Source organism: Mya arenaria, chromosome 2 (genome assembly GCF_026914265.1).
Source record: "Mya arenaria isolate MELC-2E11 chromosome 2, ASM2691426v1".
NCBI lineage: Eukaryota > Metazoa > Mollusca > Bivalvia > Myida > Myidae > Mya > Mya arenaria.
In genome coordinates, this window is record NC_069123.1 from 14379595 (window position 1) to 14399387 (window position 19793).

At 34.3% G+C, this 19793-nt stretch overlaps 2 protein-coding genes across 2 annotated transcripts; one reads left to right on the forward strand and one right to left on the reverse strand.

Annotated features, from left to right (window-relative positions):
• The first annotated feature begins 3861 nt into the window (after positions 1-3861).
• Positions 3862-19117, forward strand: LOC128210123 (uncharacterized). Its single transcript, XM_052914349.1, has 18 exons — positions 3862-3996; positions 4240-4290; positions 5792-5875; positions 6313-6372; positions 6590-6697; positions 6814-6876; positions 6988-7083; positions 8562-8654; positions 8775-8828; positions 11434-11556; positions 11663-11728; positions 11941-12045; positions 12503-12595; positions 12719-17494; positions 17597-17662; positions 17875-17979; positions 18448-18538; positions 18656-19117. Exons 1-14 carry the CDS (start codon positions 3917-3919, stop codon positions 12789-12791), a joined length of 1149 nt encoding a protein of 382 aa, XP_052770309.1. The 5' UTR covers positions 3862-3916; the 3' UTR covers positions 12792-17494; positions 17597-17662; positions 17875-17979; positions 18448-18538; positions 18656-19117.
• On the reverse strand, positions 14563-15949 carry LOC128213445 (spore coat protein SP65-like). Its single transcript, XM_052919146.1, has 3 exons — positions 15928-15949; positions 15218-15700; positions 14563-15167 (listed from the first exon to the last, which is right to left on the reverse strand). Exons 1-3 carry the CDS (start codon positions 15947-15949, stop codon positions 14563-14565), a joined length of 1110 nt encoding a protein of 369 aa, XP_052775106.1.
• Positions 19118-19793: the final 676 nt, after the last annotated feature.

Sequence of the window (19793 nt, forward strand, 5' to 3'; positions counted from 1 at the left end):
ACAGTATCTGCATTCTTTATGACCATGATATATTAACACTGCTTTCATCGGTCAAGTTAGCTGCTTGTGTAAAGTTAATTAAATGAAACCCGATATTGGCTTAGGACGTTTCGACTATTTGTAGCAGCTAAAGTAAGGCTGCGTAATTATCTTTCATTATATATTCCCCTCGTTAAGGAGCAAAATTTATTTAAGATTTCTTCGGCTTACTTTAAAATTTATACTTACTTGCAATTTAATCATATTTCAAAATATCGCACTATTGAGACAGCATAACACCATATGTCCCATTACGTGACATAGGCGCATTGATTATTTAAACATGTAATGTAAAAATAGATCTGATAATACCTGATTACGATTTGAGGTCTGATCACTTTGAACACTTGTTATCAGTATTGTTCAGTATGAATGTTCATATTTCATACTTCAGTACAATGCTGATAACGCTAAATCTGAAATTATGCAAATGCTCTAAATGTACAACCGTAAAGGAACAATAAAATGCTACGATGGAAAAAACGCGTATTAACTTTTAATACTAAAGCTTTATTCGTGGAACTCGTTTGTCGCGTTTAATTACGAGATAAAAGAGTCGGAAAAAAGAGAAAACTATGTCCATATAAACGCCATCGTCGGATACCCCGGTACACTACTGCGCAAGCATCTTTGAAGTGTAACGGAAAATGTACCGTGGTTGCCGACAATGTATAAACGTGCACACATTTATTAATTTACCATCGAAGTCAAGATTTCTTCATTGCTAAATGTGGAATTTATTAGGCCCACATTAGTATGTCATGTCAAATTGAGGAGATTTGTACAGGAATATTTAGAAAGAATGAAACGTAGGAAGATTTTATCGAACATTTTGTTCTCTCTTGGCATTTTTGTTTTATGAAAGGACTGAACTGATTTAACACCATGATTTGGTCGATGATTTTAAATATTGGCTATGAAACTTAAGCCTAATATCGACATGTACGCGCCAATATTACAATACTTATCTTTCAAAATAAAGCTGTCGCACTCCTTTCAGCAATCGTTTTAACACATGTTTGATATCTTATCTTGCTTTGCAGTTGAACAAACATGAACATGCATATTTTAAGGTATTTTGATAGTTTTACAATATTTGTTTTGATGACACATGCACTTAAAATTTGTTTCGGCGAAAAGACTAAATCTTATAATCGCGAATAATAGTATTTAATTCAGAAGCCACAGCATAATATTTAATGTACGTTTATATGCAAACCATTAGTATTATTTAAAATATTTATTTGTTCTCAATTGGTGTTTTTATATTAAACTTTTTTATCCATTAACAAATCAATTCAGATTGTTCAAGGATTGTTCAAGGATCAAAATGATTAAAGCAGTACATACTTAAGAACCAACCATAGGCGCATGCTTACGGTCCAGTTGACATCCATAACTTTCACCAATATTACAATAAAACGCATATCCACACAAAAGAACAGACAGACACACGCTACAAAGAGAGTGCATCCTGGATCATTCATACGGCTTTTTTCAAATGACGTCAAAAATTACCGGGAAATGATCAACCACTTAAAATCACTTTTAAACATAAAATTGAAACACTTATGGCAACAATTCCTTTCAAAATATAATAAATTCACACTTTCTAAAATGTTTATTTATATTTTACGGGACCTGCTGACACAATACAAACAATTGCAAGATCAATAGTTTTCATGTATATTGTTATGCGATGAAAGCAATCTGAACATATCCGAAGATGTTACGTTCATCGATTGATAAACGCAATTGCCAAAGCCAGTTCATTTAAGGAATAGAAGTTGAGGTGAAAATATAGATTCATAAATAACGCCGAATGGCGGAAGTCCCTGTAACAAGTCCAATTTAATACCAGTGGCGTCTAAACAAGAATGTGATTTCTTTAAATACGAGTGAGCTATGGTCCCTTGAGTTTAAAGAGTGCCTACTTACATTATGCATGTATAAGAGAGATAGTTGTCAGGCACTTCAGCCATAAAATACGCCAGTTCATGGCATATGTTTTAAAAATAATGATTTATTGTAAAATGTTATGTCAGCATGCGGGATATTCCTTTATCATGTGATTTTATCAATATGAAATTGTGTGTATTATTCTTAGTAATTTAATTGAAATTAAAGTTAGTTTTTGTTTGCTCATGATATTTTAAGACATTGGCAAAGAAGCTTTGAACATAACAAAATACAATAGCCATGGCAACTACATGCGGAATTGTAATCATGTCTGCGCATACAGGTGACTTTAGATGACTGATAACAAACAGTCAGTAGAAATGCTGACGTTGAATGTAGTGATTTAAATGATACCAGAATTCTGGACCTTAATTTTGCCAACGTTTGTTTATCTGGATTACGTACCTCTCAAAAAAGTAGTTTATACGTTCATGTTCCCGTTCGTTATATACCGACCCGACCCAAAATTTTGTCAAATGTTATCAACGTTTGCCATTGCAAAAAAAAAGAGATTTCCATAGAGCGAGAAAGCTCAGTTCAGAATATAGCTACCCAAAAGCGCAAACACAGGACGATACAAAATTATACACATAGTGCTGAAAACTGCTACAGGCAACTTGTACGAGCACATTTTCTCTTTTTAGTGTACATCATCGACGAATTTTACTATGTACAATTTAAACAGAACAGAACAAACAGACGATCTAATTGATTTAACAAAAAGATCCTAAGATAATACAAAACAATCATAGAAATACATGTCATACAGTAGCTATTCTGTTTGATTTCGAATTTCAGTAGCTAAAGTTATGATTTTACAGAGGTATTTAACACCAAGTTATTCTGTGATGGCAACAACTCGGGCAATGTCCATACACTTGGGTTTTGCGTATTATATATATATATATATATATATATATATATATATATATATATATATATATATATACGATTTGAGGTCTGATATATATATAGTTACTTGCAAAGCGTAAACAAACCAAATTCGAGTGCAAATTGAAATGAAATGAGAGATATACGTCAAAAGGTTTCAGTAGGCTCGTGAAAAGCGATTTTCCATTTATCATATTTAAACATGAATACAAATGAAACTAGGGAAGTGTATAATCTCAAGGGAAAAATGAGTTTTAAGTGTCATTACAAGGAGATTCGGAAATTGTAAAGCCAAACAGCAACACACATGTACATAAAGTACAAGTAAATGCACAGTTTAGCAAGCCCTCGCGTGTCAGGCCTAGCCAATATCAGGGTTGTTGGCAATATAAGACAAATATCTTGCTATTAGCTAATATGTAGGTTAAGGAATGGGGACTGTACTTGGTCAAAGTCATACTTTATTCAAAGTTAATAGCTATTTAGTCTTTCGTAAAATAGGGAAACACCAGTCTCTGTTGGATTGAGACAATTGAATTGTAGCCAAATGAATCGAGAAAGCAAAACTGAAAAGATGGAGTGATTCACTTGACATGTGATAACCCTGGACACACAAAGGCACGTGGGCTTGTATTCGTTGAAGCGTCATGTCAATTCGATGACAGCAATGGTGGTGCAACGCCTGAAACACTCATAGCGGTCTCATTAAGACAAATGTTATGATCTCTAGTGTTTAAGAATTAAATACATTCACAGGAACATAAATTTAAACTTCAGAAATCTTCGAATGAAAGTGGCATGCATTTACGTCAATCAAGTGTCAATAATTTTATGTTGATGTTTGGTTATACATTTTAAAGTAATTGACACCGAAGCTCTGTCCATATTGAAATACAACAGTCATATTCAAAAACGGAAGTAAATCATACTATCGAGTACATGTAGTTAACGCTCTTTACAACGAAACATTTAAGTAAAGAGGAAGTTATTAAGACGAGTAATATCTCATAATAAACCGTCAGTAAAAATGGCTACCTCTGACCAACAATGTTTGGATTTAAAGGATACTTTTGGATCAAAATGCCATGAAGAACGAAAGAATTCGAGGTTATTTTTTGTTCATGTTTTCGTTGACTTTCTTGCCGATATGTTGAATGAATGACAGTAAGAAACTATCTTAACTTAAGAAAACAGCCGACCATTGTTTTTATCCATTCCACATAGTTTTTACAATATTTTAAGTATTTCATGCTTGATTATTCAACATTTAATTATGTATGTATGTATATAAGGAGCCAAATGTATCGAGAAAGCATATGTTGAAGTTGGATATATCATATTTTAATTTAGACTCGGAAAAAGAACAGAAGAAGAAATAAGAGAGGAGCATCGGACTTTGAGGTGAATACCATTATTTGTTGCAAATGGTCTAGAGCAATTGTGCTGTCTTTGAAATTCTCTTCAATAATTGAACATTTAATCACAGTAGAACACACAGTATCGGACGATGATATAGTATGTCTCTCAAATGTTATTACTATGCCAGAACGTAATAATTATAAACCTTGTAATTGAAACAACCGCCCATTACTCTGTTATTAAATGATACATATATATGGCTTTATAAACGAAGTGACAAAGTATTTTGAATGTTACAACCAGGTCAAATCCTTTGTACACAGTACTCTTCAAAGGCTGATATTTAAGCGATTGGATTTAATAACATAACATATCAGATCTCTTTATGTAGTCAGCAAACTTTATAACTTTAATACAGAAGAAACTATAGGGTTTTATAAAACATTTAGCACTGACCTTGTAGTGAACCAGCTCATATTATTTCTAAATAATACTCTTTAAAGGCTACAGGGTTTAAAACATATCAGCTCTGACCTTGTTTAGAAGCACAAAGTAATGCTAATAATAAGTATATGCCAACGTTATTTTTAAATTATTTGGGTTTTACGTGGTAGAAAAATCCAGGTATATTTAGAATTGGGAATTTTCGCAAAAACTGGGGGGAGGGGGGGAAGCATGTGTCCATAGCGGTGTAATACATCAGTAAGTAAAATTCAATACGTTGTATACAATAATAAAAGTAATTCCGCAGATTTTTTTCTTTCTCTGTATTTTACTCCCTTTATTTAGCTTCTATGACAAATGAAATACTAAAAATGTTACCGTGGATGAATGTGTGTTTTATATTGTAAATGTTATGTTTTATTTCACCAATATCGTTGAGCCATGCTCATTCACCAGAGTTCAACAATGATAAATATATGCTGTACTCATAGCAGCATGCTCTGATTCTTCTCTATTCTATTCCATAAGTGAACATGCTAGGTGTCTATGCCATCGTCAAATTACATGTTTTATTTACCCTTAACATTCATTATGCACTTTGTACAATAGGTAAGTTTCAATTGTATATTTATTTTTATACCAAAAAGGCTTTATCTCATTTTAACTTCAGACTTGTTCAAGTATGTCGAAAGGTTTTACGGCTATAACAAGAGGTAGAAGGTTCTTTGATTTTTTTAACTATACATGCTAAAATAAAATGTGACGAAAATTTATCATTATTACAAGGCTTTATTTCACAGTGAGTCTGAAGTACTTGTAAACTTGTGTACTAAAATAATAAGATTTCTTGGGATAAAAACATGTTTTTTCTGCACTAAATATATCAAAGTACATTACATCACTTAAACACTGCATAAGGAACGTTTTCGTTTCGTTTTTAGACCAATGGTATTTGAATTACTGCATATTTTCTTTACTCATTTTAAAGCTAATGACAAGAACGTGTTATCAATTATGATTCATGGGCGAGGAAATGGTGTAAACGGTGTTATTGACTTATAGGAGGAATATTGACATATCGATACCATGAACATTTCAGGGTGTTACACAAACTCGAGGGACTCGAGGAACATCAAAACCAGCTTTTCAAGGTCGTAACATCAATAGAACGCGTAGTATGCAGGTCAGCCGTAGTTCTATACTAAATATGCATTTCAGGATAATAAGATATTGTGTTGATTTTTAGCAATAACAAATTACCAAAGGAACAGTAAATTGGTCAGCTGGCTGGTCATTGTTTATAAAAGACGTTTTTTATAATGATCAAACCTATTTCAAGCAACCTTTTACTTTAACCAGATTTCCGTGAATCGGATTTGTCACCTTCCAAGCATGGTTGACAATGGAAATTAATTTGTTTCCTCTAACGGTAGTTTTTGAATAAACTGTTATGGAGTTTTGACACTTGGTATGAAGATCACTCTCATGACGCCATACAAAGAGTTCCCGTTTTTTTTGCAAACTTTCGCATGCGATTTCGCACGCGGATAAATGTGGTAATTAAAACACAAATTTTAATCATTGAAGTCATATTTGTTTAAATGATTCATTGAGTTGCAGAACAACGTCAGAGGAGGGTCAAGAGATTGATAATCATTCCCACGACCAGAGTCAAACAAGGTATACATACTCAGCTACTAAGATATGAAACAGAGTTGCACATGCAAAACGCATAAAATCATTGGATAGTGACTATGCATAATTATGTCGATGAGGACTGTTTCGACTAAATCTTAAGCTGTGTCGTGGCATAAACTTGTATCTGTTTTATAGTTTTATTTAGAACTGCTGTGCAAATTTGTGTTATATAAAAATGTTTTATATTTTGTGCACCTAGTCATCTTAGTGTCGACGCAAACAGCCTTACACAGGAACAGATATCCCTCCAGCTAGATGAGAAGAATCAAAAGATTGAAAACTTGAATGAAACAGTTGAAGAACATAAGTATGTACCATTGCTTTCAACAAAAATCGTTTGTACTTTACTCTGAACATTAAGATATGAAACGATAACTGTGAAGCCTATATTTTGCTAATTCTTGTTTATATGACTTATTTCAGAGGGCAAATAGTCGTTTTGAAAGGTGAAGTCAAACAGCTCTCGGAAGAAAGGGATCAGTTAAGGTAAACATGGTCAATACAAATAAATGAACAAACATCGACTTAGTTCAGCTTATTATGTGCAATTTATATGAAGCATGTTTTTCGAACATGTTTATGTGATTTGTTTTACAGTGGAGATAGTGAGACAAACAAGGCAAGGATAGAAGAACTTCAAACGAAGGTTACAGTCAAAACTGAAAAGATAAAAGAAATCAAAAAAGAAAAGAGGTATGTGAGAATTAATGTTGACCTTACTTGGTATACAAACCTTCTATTTAAAATTTGTTAAAAATTCAATTCTACCAATGTAATGGTGTATTCCTTTTCCAGCAATATCATTCGAATACAATATTTAGTTAGGATACATGGATAGCAAACGAATAAATGTTCATTTTCAACGCAGCTGTACGTCATCGGCTTTTGACCTAGACGTTTTGACCAAGCAACTGCTGTATATAAAGTGCGGTGTTTAATTATATATAAAACATATTTTTAAGCGAAGATGCACCAAATGGATGTAAAAACTTTTATCCCCGTTGTTTATCTTAAATGAAAATGTGAACACATCTCGTCTATATATAACGCAACATCTAGGTTCTACAGAGCAGCAACAAAACAATAATACAAACTCCATTTACATTACATTTCATTCTATTTTACACCTTCCTTACTAATCCCCAAAACTTTGCAAAAAAGACATAAAAGAATATTGATACATTTACGACGATTTCGTTTATCTTACCGTGCTTCCGTGTCAATGATTTCATTCACAAAACCCTTAAATTTGTAAAACCCTTACATGTAAGCACTAATCTTACGAAAAAACAACAGAAACAAGCTCAGTAGCCAAAAGTTTAAACCCCCCACACAAACAGGGTAAACGCCAAAGACATATCACACAAAAAATCGCAAACAAGAAACATGGAACAACAGCACAAACTCTTAAAACAACACAGATGCATATAAACTATATAAAACACTAGGAATGTTTATCGAGGAGAGTTCGGTACCGCCTTGGAATGGTCAGTAAAATGTAAATTACTGGGGGTTTACACCAGTTTTCATGCACAAACCTCACTCTTATCCCAACAATCCTGAATAAAGAAATGTTCTTCGGCTCGAAAGAGACAGTCATTATTGATAACTGAATGAGGGATAATTAATCAGATTGTCATGTATATATTTCTTGTTCTTAAGAAAGAACACTTTGTGTTTTATGGTGGCATACATTGAATTGTGTCGTGTTAACCACTCAATTTTACCTATGATTTGCGAATTTCACTTAGTAAGTGGTAACACACATTACGTTAACCAATTAGTATGTTACTTATTGAGTGGAATTCGCAAACCATAACTAGATAACCTGTTAGCGCCTGAATGTGGAATACATTTATAGCTAAGTTATAACATGAATTTTATTACGTTAACCAGTTAGTATGTTACTTATTAAGTGGAATTCGCAAACCATAACGAGTTTACCTTTTATTCTTGTACAGCTTTAAAAAAGGTAATAGGTTGCAGTTCTGGGCACTTTCTAGCCTGTTTTAGTCTCATGATATTTGTCTTACCCAACAGGAAACGCGAATATTAACTAGATAACTAGATCATTATCACGAAAATTAAGTGGTTAAAAGGAAACAATTCGCGATCGATATCAGGTTATATTACGGCAGAATTATGACACCATATGTTTTCTCTTCTTGCAGTGCCTTAATAAAAAGTATTGAGGAAAATCACGGTGCTGTAAAACAGCTTACGATACAACTGAATTATAAGACTAATTTGGCACAGCTACAATGGTATTTCTTTCATTTTGTCTATTTCATTTCGAATAGGGTGCATTTGCTTTCTTTTTAATGATTACAAATACATCATTATCATCATCATCATCATCATACTAAAATATTTTATTATTTTAGGGAATTGCATAAGCTGAGTGACACAGCCGAGCAGAACAGTATTCTAAAAGAAAGGTTGTGCATATGCTTTAATATTTTTTACCATCTTTAAACACTGAAGTAAGATTAAGTAAAACTTAAATGGGTAAATTTCAAAATCAAATGCAAATTGGAAAGTAATCGCATCATATTTTCTTGATAAATTCGGACCAAATTATCTTTTCTTCAATATGAATTTAGACTCACTTAAACTCCCATCTGGACAAAACTTAAAACTCTCTGTTTTCTACCGAGACTTGATCAATACGTGATTAGAATTTAAATCAATTTCAAGGTCAAACAATATTAAGAATGACTTTTATTCAATTCGAACTCAAGTTTTCTGAGGAAATAAATATATAAAATTCAATAAAAATGTCTATTATTCAAAGACTGGATTGACTCTGGATTTATGTTTCTAAACGATATAATTTCATTATCTGGTGAGATAGACGTGAGAAGGATTGTGCAAACCTTAAAAGTGAAATGTAACTGGATTTCAGAGGTAAACACAATAATAAAAGCTATCCCAAACGACTGGAAAATTGTAATTAAATCGACTCAATCTGTAAACACACAAGTTAAAACGTGATTAAATCTTAAATACGGTCAAAAGCAGTTAGACGATCTCACCGATAAAGATATTTATCATATTTTTTTGTAACGCTGTATTTGAAAAACCCTTCATACATAAATACTGGCAAGAAACTTTCAACAAACCAATAAACTGGCGATCATGGTATTTTGTTTTATATTGGATAATTCCAGAAAATAAAGTTAAACAGTTCAAGTTCAAACTACTACATAGCATCATGGCTACAAATCTAAACCTATTCCGCTGGAATATCTCAGCAAGTCCTCTTTGTTATCACTGCAACCAAGTCGAAGAGTATGACTACTTTCTTATTAATTGCCCGTATCTTTCTCATTTTTGGTCGAAGATAAATGACACCTTTAAACATTGTAATATACATAAACAGATGAAAAGCCTCGAAATACTTTTGGATATAAAATTGAATACAAAGAATATAATATTATCAATACTCTTCTATCTCAATTAGGTTACTGTATTTATAAATCGTACTTTTTATCTGAAAGAAGGCAGAAATTTGTTAACTTATGTGCATTATTAAATTCCGACCTTTTGATTATTCAAACATTATATAAGAATAAAGGAATTCATTGTCCTTTTCTCAATAGATTCATTATGAAATTTAAAAGCAACTAAAAATATTCTGTTAAAAAACACCAGTTATATTAGTTTAGTAAAAATGCAATGTTTTAAGATGAAATAGTTGTATATCATGATTTTCTTGTTCAACATTTGTCATGTTTATGATTTGTATATGTTTTTATGAATAAAAGGATCACCTCTTAGTGATTCCAAAAAGAAAAAGATTATAATAAGCATTTTTGTAAGTTGTAAGGCCTTTTTTTATTAAATTGGTTAACGGATCCGCCGCCCAATAATTTCGAGAACTTTTAAAAACTTTTGTTAAAAAAAATTAAAAAAATATTGAAAAAGGAAATCACATTTGTTTGTTTTTCTGCGCACATGAAATGATGTAAAACCTGTAGCCTGTTTCTTGCAACATAAGGATGCAGTTTTAGAAATTCAAAATGGCGGCCTTAATCGGGCTGAGATCATACAAAAAAATATATTCTCATTTTCAACATACCATCTGCATTTTAACGATTTTTTGGTAATAACTGACATCAAGGCTGATGTCTGTATCAATGGTAACAATTCACATTAAAACCAGAGTTATTGATAAAATACATAGTCCTGTGTTTGTCCCAGGGGGCAAAAATTGTTAAACAAATTATATGGAGACTTCTATTCAAGTAAATAAAATCTTTGGTAACATAAATTTTGTTAAAGCTGCAGAGAAATATCATTACTTTGACAAATGCATTACTAAATATAAAATCATTTTTATTATTTTATTTCCTGATTCCATTTAAAAAATAATTGAGTCATTGAAATTTGCTTCAGTGTGCTTTTTCTGTTAAGAAGAAGTAGTGCCAAGCAATGAGGAGACACAGGCATATTCATTGTAAGGTCGATATGTAGAAATAGTGTTGCAAATAGAAAAACTCTTGCAGTCAGGATGTGCTTCGAAAAACATCAACAAAAGTGACACAAAAACTGAAAGTTTGTAATAATATTGACTTTAAATGTTACATTATCTTAAGGTGGAAGTGTATAAAATGCTTATATAATGATTACATTATTGTTAAATTTGAAATTGGTAGGAGAGAACATTGGATTGTAAAGCCAAACATATGTGTATGACAAAGTGAGCAGTTGAACATATCAATATTCATTATAATATTGAGGCATTGCAGACATTGTGTTGCATAGAAATCAAAACATACTTAAGCATTTCAAATGTCATTCGTATGCATCTATGATCATGTATTTCCTGTTTGTTGTTATTTTGATCTTTAGGTTTTGGGTTTCGCCACAAACGCTATGAAAAATACATGTATTGTAAAAAAAATTAGTATGAGTATGAAATCCTTTTTTTCGCACCACCCGCCCAACATTTTTTTTCAACAAAATCTGCTAACCAATTAATAAAAAAATGGCCTAATGTTTGGTGCTTTTAATGATAACTTTAAGTTTATGTTTTCACAGATGTTCAATTGTGGTGGAAGAGCTAGCGAAAAAAGATGTTGAAATAGAAGATTTAAAAAGAGAAAGGGAAGATGTATATGCCGAGATGAACGCACAAAGAATTGGTCGAGAAGATCATTCCAAGTGAGATAATAACCTTGTGAACTTTTTTCAATGTTGAGAATACTCCAAATGATTTGAAGCAAACACTGTTGTGAACTATATGATTAAGAATGGTTTTTGATTGCAGGGAGCTGCAACAGAAAACAGACGAAAATGGCATTCTACGGAACCAACTGTCCGAAAAAGAAACCAGGTATTTTTTCACCGTTTCCGTTTCACCCAGAGCATGTAATTGTTACCGGTATGACGTCACCATAAAGACATATGTATATTCGTTCTGCGAGAAATTCTCAATAAAAACATGGTTTCATATGTGAATGACATGTTTCCACATGCTCAAATGCCAATATTCTTGAAACTTTTATACCTTGAGTATCTATTTTTGTAGTATATTTTATATTGCAGAACAAAAGTCGAACTTGAAGAAGCATCATGTGAAATGGCTAAAGTCCTTGAAAAATTGGCTAGTGCAGAGTCTGCATTATTGGCGGGAGCTGAAGCATCCAAAATGTATTGCTTTAGAATCGACTTTTAGCATTGTTATTGTTTTCTTGTCGTTGAGTGTGTGGGTCGGGGGGGAGGTTCTTGTTCAAGGGTTCTTTGGCCGATACACGGTCTAAGCCGCTACCATTGGATATGAGTGATTTTTCCTTCCGTTTGAAACTATACAGGAAACGTAACTAAACGTCAATCTATTTTTTAAGATTATTTTTTTGTTTTATAGAACAAACGGCAATCTTAAACGTATTCAGTTCACCATTGTGAGTAATCCAGTTGCTTTAGACCATGGGGACATAATTCGTTCCGGTGTCATTTTGTAAAACATTACAAAGTTGACTCGTGTTTCGTCTTTTAAGTTACTTTAAGTTAAGTTTTTTAAGTTTATCAATTTATTAATGTATTCTAGTTATATCTAAAATGGGGTTCTTGTTTTACATGGCATAATATTTATTGTTTATTTTTATAGCACTGCAAAAAAACAAGAAGAGTTAGATTTAGCAAAAAAGGAAATCGAGCAACTCAGAAAAGCAATCAAACGAGAAGATGATGAGAAGGAAAAGTATGTATAGAACTTGCAAAACTATTTAAAGATTTAATTGCTCATATATCGTTTTTATAAACGCGCAATCTATTTGCCATCTAAACACTTGCCAATCATGTGAAAATTACATGAATATTGTAGAAAGACAGTCGAGCTAGACGAAACATCATTGGAAATAACTTCCCTTGATCCTCAACCGGAACAGTCTTCGTAAGATGCAGGGAAGGAGTTTATCAACTGGACAGGGTTTTGCAAAATGGGCTGTCTCTTGCACGAAGGCTCCCACGAGGAGTTTGCCTCGAATTTAATAGCGTTTTATTTTATTACTTTAAAACGTTTCGAGTACGGGTCAATGACGTCATTTCAATGTTCAGTGTGATATGCCCCGTTATGGTTAATGGAACCATTAGAAAAAGCTTATTTGTGAATATCAGTTATTTTACAACCCTTTTGTATATACTGATTATCCAGAATTGTACTTTGGTCTTAATTGGTTAAATTTGTTACTCTACTTTTTGATTTTGAATTTCACTTGATGTCCGTTCGTTGTTGATCACATCCTTGTAACACCCTCTTTATCAAAAAAAATCTTGAAAAACGCCAGGCATTTTCGTTTATTAAGCCGTCCTGGAAAACCCAAGTTGATTTCCACATGCAAGGTAAGTCGCTTGCGACAACGCACCAATTCTTATCAATTTATTGTGTTGTTTATCTTATTAAAAACTAGGGGTTGATGTCATTATCGGGTATGAACGCAATTGGGCTGGTCAAAGTGTGTGGAGGCCTTTCAGTAATCCTTTCTTACCCATTCTGTAAATAGAACGACCCGACTGAAACTGGAAACATTTTTTTTCAAATGACGTCACCATAACGCGGGAAAAGATCAACCACTTGAAATCACTTTTAAACGTAAAAGTGAAACACTTATGGCAATAATACATTTAAATATAATAAATTAACACTTTCTAAAATGTTGATTTATATTATACGGTACCTTCTGACACAATGCAAACAATAACAAGATCAATAGTTTTCATGTAGATTGTTATGCGATGAATTGCGATCCGAACATATCCGAAGATGTTGGGTTCATCGATTGATAAACGCAATTGCCGAAAGGCAGTTCATTTAAGGAATGGAAGTTGAGGTGTAAATATTTAAGGAATGAATCGCGGGCTTGATGTCATTATCGGGGTATGAACGCATTTGGGCTGGTCTAAGTGTGTGGAGTCCGAAGGACTCCTCGCGTACTTTGACCAGCCCAATTGCGCTCATATCACCGATAATGACATCAAGCCCGCAATTCGTTACTTATATTTACACCAGTATTTCATTATTTCATTAAAAAGTTATAATAAATACTTCATTTCATTTAAGAAAACATTTCAATCATCCTTTCTTACCCATTCTGTAAATAGAACGACCCGACTGTAACCGGAAACATTTTTTTCAAATGACGTCACAATAACGCGGGAATATATCAACCACTTGAAGTCACTTTTAGACGTAAAATTTAAACACGCTTGGCAACAATACGTTTAAAATGTAATGAATTAACACTTTCTAAATGTTGATTTATATTTTACGGGACCTGCTGACACAATACAAACAATAAAAGATCAATAGTTTTCATGTATATTGTAATGCGATGAATTGCGATCCGAACATATCCGAAGATGTTGCGTTCATCGATTGATAAAGCAATTGCCGAAAGGCAGTTCATTTAAGGAATTAAAATTGAGGTGTAAATATTGATATTTTAGCAACGGATATTTTACAAACTTTAATCGTTACATTTTGCGAACCAGCATTTGCGGAACTTCATATATGTGAATGACAATGACATCCATTTGACGTCGTGTTACTTTGAAAATAACGTTATTGATACCAAAAGTATATATCTGTTAACGTACAGTTTAGTGCCGATATTACATTTATATTGAAGGCGGCGATTGTAACGACAACTGACGTAACAGTGAAAAATGTCATATACGGTTGCGGAGGATACAGTAATAGTGCATATCAAGAAATTGGCGTCCGTTGCGTAAGTTAAAGATACAGCACAGATTGTGGCGACGGCGCTTATTTGCGGAGGCTGTAGTAGCATAATCGATCGTGTAGACAGCGTTGAGTGTTGAGTCTAAAGTAGCAGTGCCAATCGTGGTGACGGCATTGTGTGTGGAGGCTGAAGTAGCAGTGCCGATCGTGGTGACCGACTTGTGTGTGGAGGCTGAAGTAGCAGTGGCAATCAGGGTGACGGCGATGTTTGTGCAGGCTAAAGTAGCAGCGCCAATCGTGGTGACGGCGTTGTTCGTGGATCTCGAAGTAGTAGCGCCAATCACGGTGACTGCGCTGTGTGTGTAGTCTAGAGTAGCAGTGCCGATCGTGGTGACGGCGTTGTGTGTGGAGGCTGAAGTAGCAGCGCCGATCTTAGTGACGGCGTTGTGTGTGCAAGCTGAAGTAGCAGCGCCGATCGTGGTAACTGCGTTGAGTGCGATGGTTGTAGTAGCAGCACCGATCGTGGTGACGGCGTTGTGTGTGGAGGCTGAGGTAGCACTGTGAATCGTGGTGATGGCGTTGTGTGTGGAGGCTGATGTAGCACCGTCAATCGTGGTGACGGTGTGGAGGCTGAGGTAGCACCGTCAATCGTGGTAACGGCGTTGAGTGCGATGGTTGAAGTAGCAGCGCCGATCGTGGTTACGGCTTTGTGTGTGGAGGCAGAGTAAGCAGCGCCCATCTTGGTGACGGCGTTGTGTGTGCAGGCTGAAGTAGCAGCGCCGATCGTGGTGACGGCGTTGGGTGCAATGGCTGAAGTAGATGCGCCGATCGTGGTGACGTCGTTGTGTGTGGAGGCTGAAGTAGCAGCGCCGATCGTTGTGACGGCGTTGTGTGTGGAGGCTGAGTAAGCAGCGTCCATCTTGGTGACGGCGTTGTGTGTGCAGGCTGAAGTAGCAGCGCAGTACGTGGTGACGGCGTTGTGTGTGCAGGCTGAAGTAGCAGCGCCGATCGTGGTGACGTCGTTGTGTGTGTAGGCTGAAGTAGCAGCGCCGATCGTGGTGACGGCGTTGTGTGTGCAGGCTGAAGTAGCAGCGCCGATCTTGGTGACGACGTTGTGTTTGGTGGCTAAAAATGGCAGCGCCGATCATTGCGACGGCGTTGGTTGCGTGGTCTGATTGAACAGCATTGATAGTGTTATTAGACAGAGTTTATGTCGGACTCCAAGGTGTCAATATTATATCTATTTTGTAAGCTTGTTTCTTCTTCGCATTGACGAAACATTACGCACGCCGTAATATGTATATCGTTTTCTGACGTAGTAGCGACACTAACAGTGACAGAGTAATAATTACGCTTAAGGCGTTTAGGTGACATTGTTTCTTATCACTAACGTATCAAAAAGACGGTTCTTTTTACCGTAACAGCCAAGTTAACGTAACGCTTACATGTGTACCGCGTAAAAGACGCTAACGAAAATAGATTTTGTTTAATGCTGTATTTAGTGTTGTGACTAGAAAAATGGAAACCATTTTAACACTGTCCATTTTAGGTCAGCTCGTAAATAATTATGATACAGTGAGCTCTATGCAGTCTCAAGAAATATATAAAAAACAAAATGTTGAATGCATCAATTTTACAATAAACTCATTACTTTGATTACTTATACAATATACACTAGCGGTTGAACGAGTTCAATAAAAACATTACACTCATAAACCATGCATATTTATTCATATTTTGGAAAACTTTAACTTTATTAAAATGACTTACATAACAATATGTATATTTCAATAGTTCTATTACTTAGATCTTTGTTAAGAAATTAACTAAGCGTATAAAATATAGCAATTATGCAACGTTGAGTTTCATTCGATAAGTATCAAATATATACAGTCGAAATTTGTTATGTCGACTTTTTTTGGACCTACGAGATAAAAAAAGACATAAAAGAATATTGATACATTTACGACGATTTCGTTTATCTTACCGTGCTTCCGTGTCAATGATTTCATTCACAAAACCCTTAAATGTGTAAAAACCTTACATGTAACCACTTATCACTGGATGAAATACTTACGAAAAAACAACAGAAACAAGCTCAGTAGCCAAAAGTTTAAACATAAACCCCCCACACAAATAGGGTAAACGCCAAAGACATATAACACAAAAAATCACAAACAAGAAACATGGAACAACAGCACAAACTCTTAAAACAACACAGATGCATATGAACTACATAAAACACTAGGAATGTTTATCAAGGAGAGTTCGGTACCGCCTTGGAATGGTCAGTAAAATGTAAATTACTGGGGGTTTACACCAGTTTTCATGCACAAACCTCACTCTTATCCCAACAATCCTGAATAAAGAAATGTTCTTCGGCTCGAAAGAGACAGTCATTATTGATAACTGAATGAGGGAACATTGGATTGTAAAGCCAAACATATGTGTATGACAAAGTGAGCATTTGAACATATCATATTCATTATAATATTGAGGCATTGCAGACAATGTGTTGCATAGAAATAAAAACATACTTAAGCATTTCAAATGTCATTCATATGTATCTATGATCATGTATTTCATGTTTGTTGTTATTTTGATCTTTTGGTTTTGGGTTTCGCCACAAACGCTATGAAAAATACATGTATTGTAAAAAAAATAGTATGAGTATGAAATCCTTTTTTTCGCACCACCCGTCCAACATTTTTTTCAAAAAAATCCGTTAACCAATTAATAAAAAATGGCCTTATGTTTGGTGCTTTTAATGACTACTTTTAGTTTATGTTTTCACAGATGTTCAATTGTGGAGGAAGAGCTAGCAAAAAAAGATGTTGAAATAGAAGATTTAAAAAGAGAAAGGGAAGATGTATATGCCGAGATGAACGCACAAAGAATTGGTCGAGAAGATCATTCCAAGTGAGATAATAACCTTGTAAACTTTATGATTAAGAATACTCCAAATGATTTGAAGCAAACACTGTTGTGAACTTTATGATTAAGAATGGTTTTTGATTGCAGGGAGCTGCAACAGAAAACAGACGAAAATGGCATTCTACGGAACCAACTGTCCGAAAAAGAAACAAGGTATTTTTTCACCGTTTCCGTTTCACCCAGAGCATGTAATTGTTACCGGTAAGACGTCACCATAAAGACATATGTATATCCGTTCTGCGAGAAATTCTCATTAAAAACATGGTTTCATATGTGAATGACATGTTTCCACATGCTCAAATGCCATTATTCTTGAAACTTTTATACCTTGAGTATCTATTCTTGTAGTAAATTTTATATTGCAGAACATAAGTCGAACTTGACGAAGCATCATGTGAAATGGCTAAAGTCCTTGAAAAATTGGCTAGTGCAGAGTCTGCATTATTGGCGGGAGCTGAAGCATCCAAAATGTATTGCTTTAGAATCGACTTTTAGCATTGTTATTGTTTTCTTGTCGTTGAGTGTGTGTGTCGGGGGGGGGGGGGCGAAAGGTACTTGTTCAAGGGTTCTTTGGCCGATACACGGTCTAAGCCGCTACCATTGGACATGAGTGATTTTTCCTTCCGTTTGAAACTATACAGGAAACGTAATTAAACATCAATCTATTTTTTAAGATTATTTTTTTGTTTTATAGAACAAACGGCAATCTTAAACGTATTCAGTTCACCATTGTGAGTAATCCAGTTGCTTTAGACCATGGGGACATAATTCGTTCCGGTGTCATTTTGTAAAACATTACAAAGTTGACTCGTGTTTCGTCTTTTAAGTTACTTTAAGTTAAGTTTTTTTAAGTTTATCAATTTATTAATGCATTCTAGTTATATCTAAAATGGGGTTCTTGTTTTACATGGCATAATATTTATTGTTTATTTTTATAGCACTGCAAAAACAAGAAGAGTTAGATTTAGCAAAAAAGGAAATCGAGCAACTCGGAAAAGCAATCAAACGAGAAGAGGATGAGAAGGAAAAGTATGTATAGAACTTGTAAAACTATTTAAAGATTTAAATATATCGTTTGTATAAACGCGCAATCTATTTGCCATCCAAACACTTGCCAATCATGTGAAAATTACATGAATATTGTAGAAAGACAGTCGAGCTAGACGAAACATCATTGGAAATAACTTCCCTTGATCCTCAACCGGAACAGTCTTCGTAAGATGCAGGGAAGGAGTTTATCAACTGGACAGGGATTTGCAAAAAGGGCTGTCTCTTGCACGAAGGCTCCCACGAGGAGTTTGCCTCGAATTTAATAGCGATTTATTATATTACTTTTAAAACGTTTCGAGTACGGGTCAATGACGTCATTTCAATGTTCAGTGTGATATGCCCCGTTATGGTTAATGGAACCATTAGAAAAAGCTTATTTGTGAATATCAGTCATTTTACAAGCCTTTTGTATATACTGATTATCCAGAATTGTACTTTGGTCTTAATTGGTTAAATTTGTTACTCTACGTTTTGATTATGAATTTCACTTGATGTCCGTTCGTTGTTGATCACATCCTTGTAACTCCCTCTTTATCAAAAATAAAATCTTGAAAAACGCCAGGCATTTTCCGTTTATTAAGCCGTCCTGTAAAACCCAAGTTGATTTCCACATGCAAGGTAAGTCGCTTGCAACAACGTGCCAATTCTTATTAATTGTGTTGTTTATCTTATTAAAAACTAGGGGTTGATGTCATTATCGGGTATGAACGCAATTGGGCTGGTCAAAGTGTGTGGAGGCCTTTCAGTAATCCTTTCTTACCCATTCTGTAAATAGAACGACCCGACTGAAACCGGAAACATTTTTTCAAATGACGTCACCATAACGCGGGAAAAGATCAACCACTTGAAATCACTTTTAAACGTAAAAGTGAAACACTTATGGCAATAATACATTTAAATATAATAAATTAACACTTTCTAAAATGTTGTTTTTGTTTTTGTTTTTTTTTTTGTGTGTGTTACCTTTTATTGTCCCCGTACATTTATGGTATGCGTGGTTTCGGGGCACACCACAGGAACATACCTCACAAAACATTTCATAAATATAGGGAATTTTATACATACTTGTGTATTAAATTTTAGTTATATCAATAATGATACCATCTTAAACAAAACATCATCTATAATTTGAATTATTATATACATCCTTGTCTTTTTATTTCTATTTCAGATGTTAAAACAAGTATGACATAACTAAAAGGGTGAACACACATCTAAGTAGTATATACATACA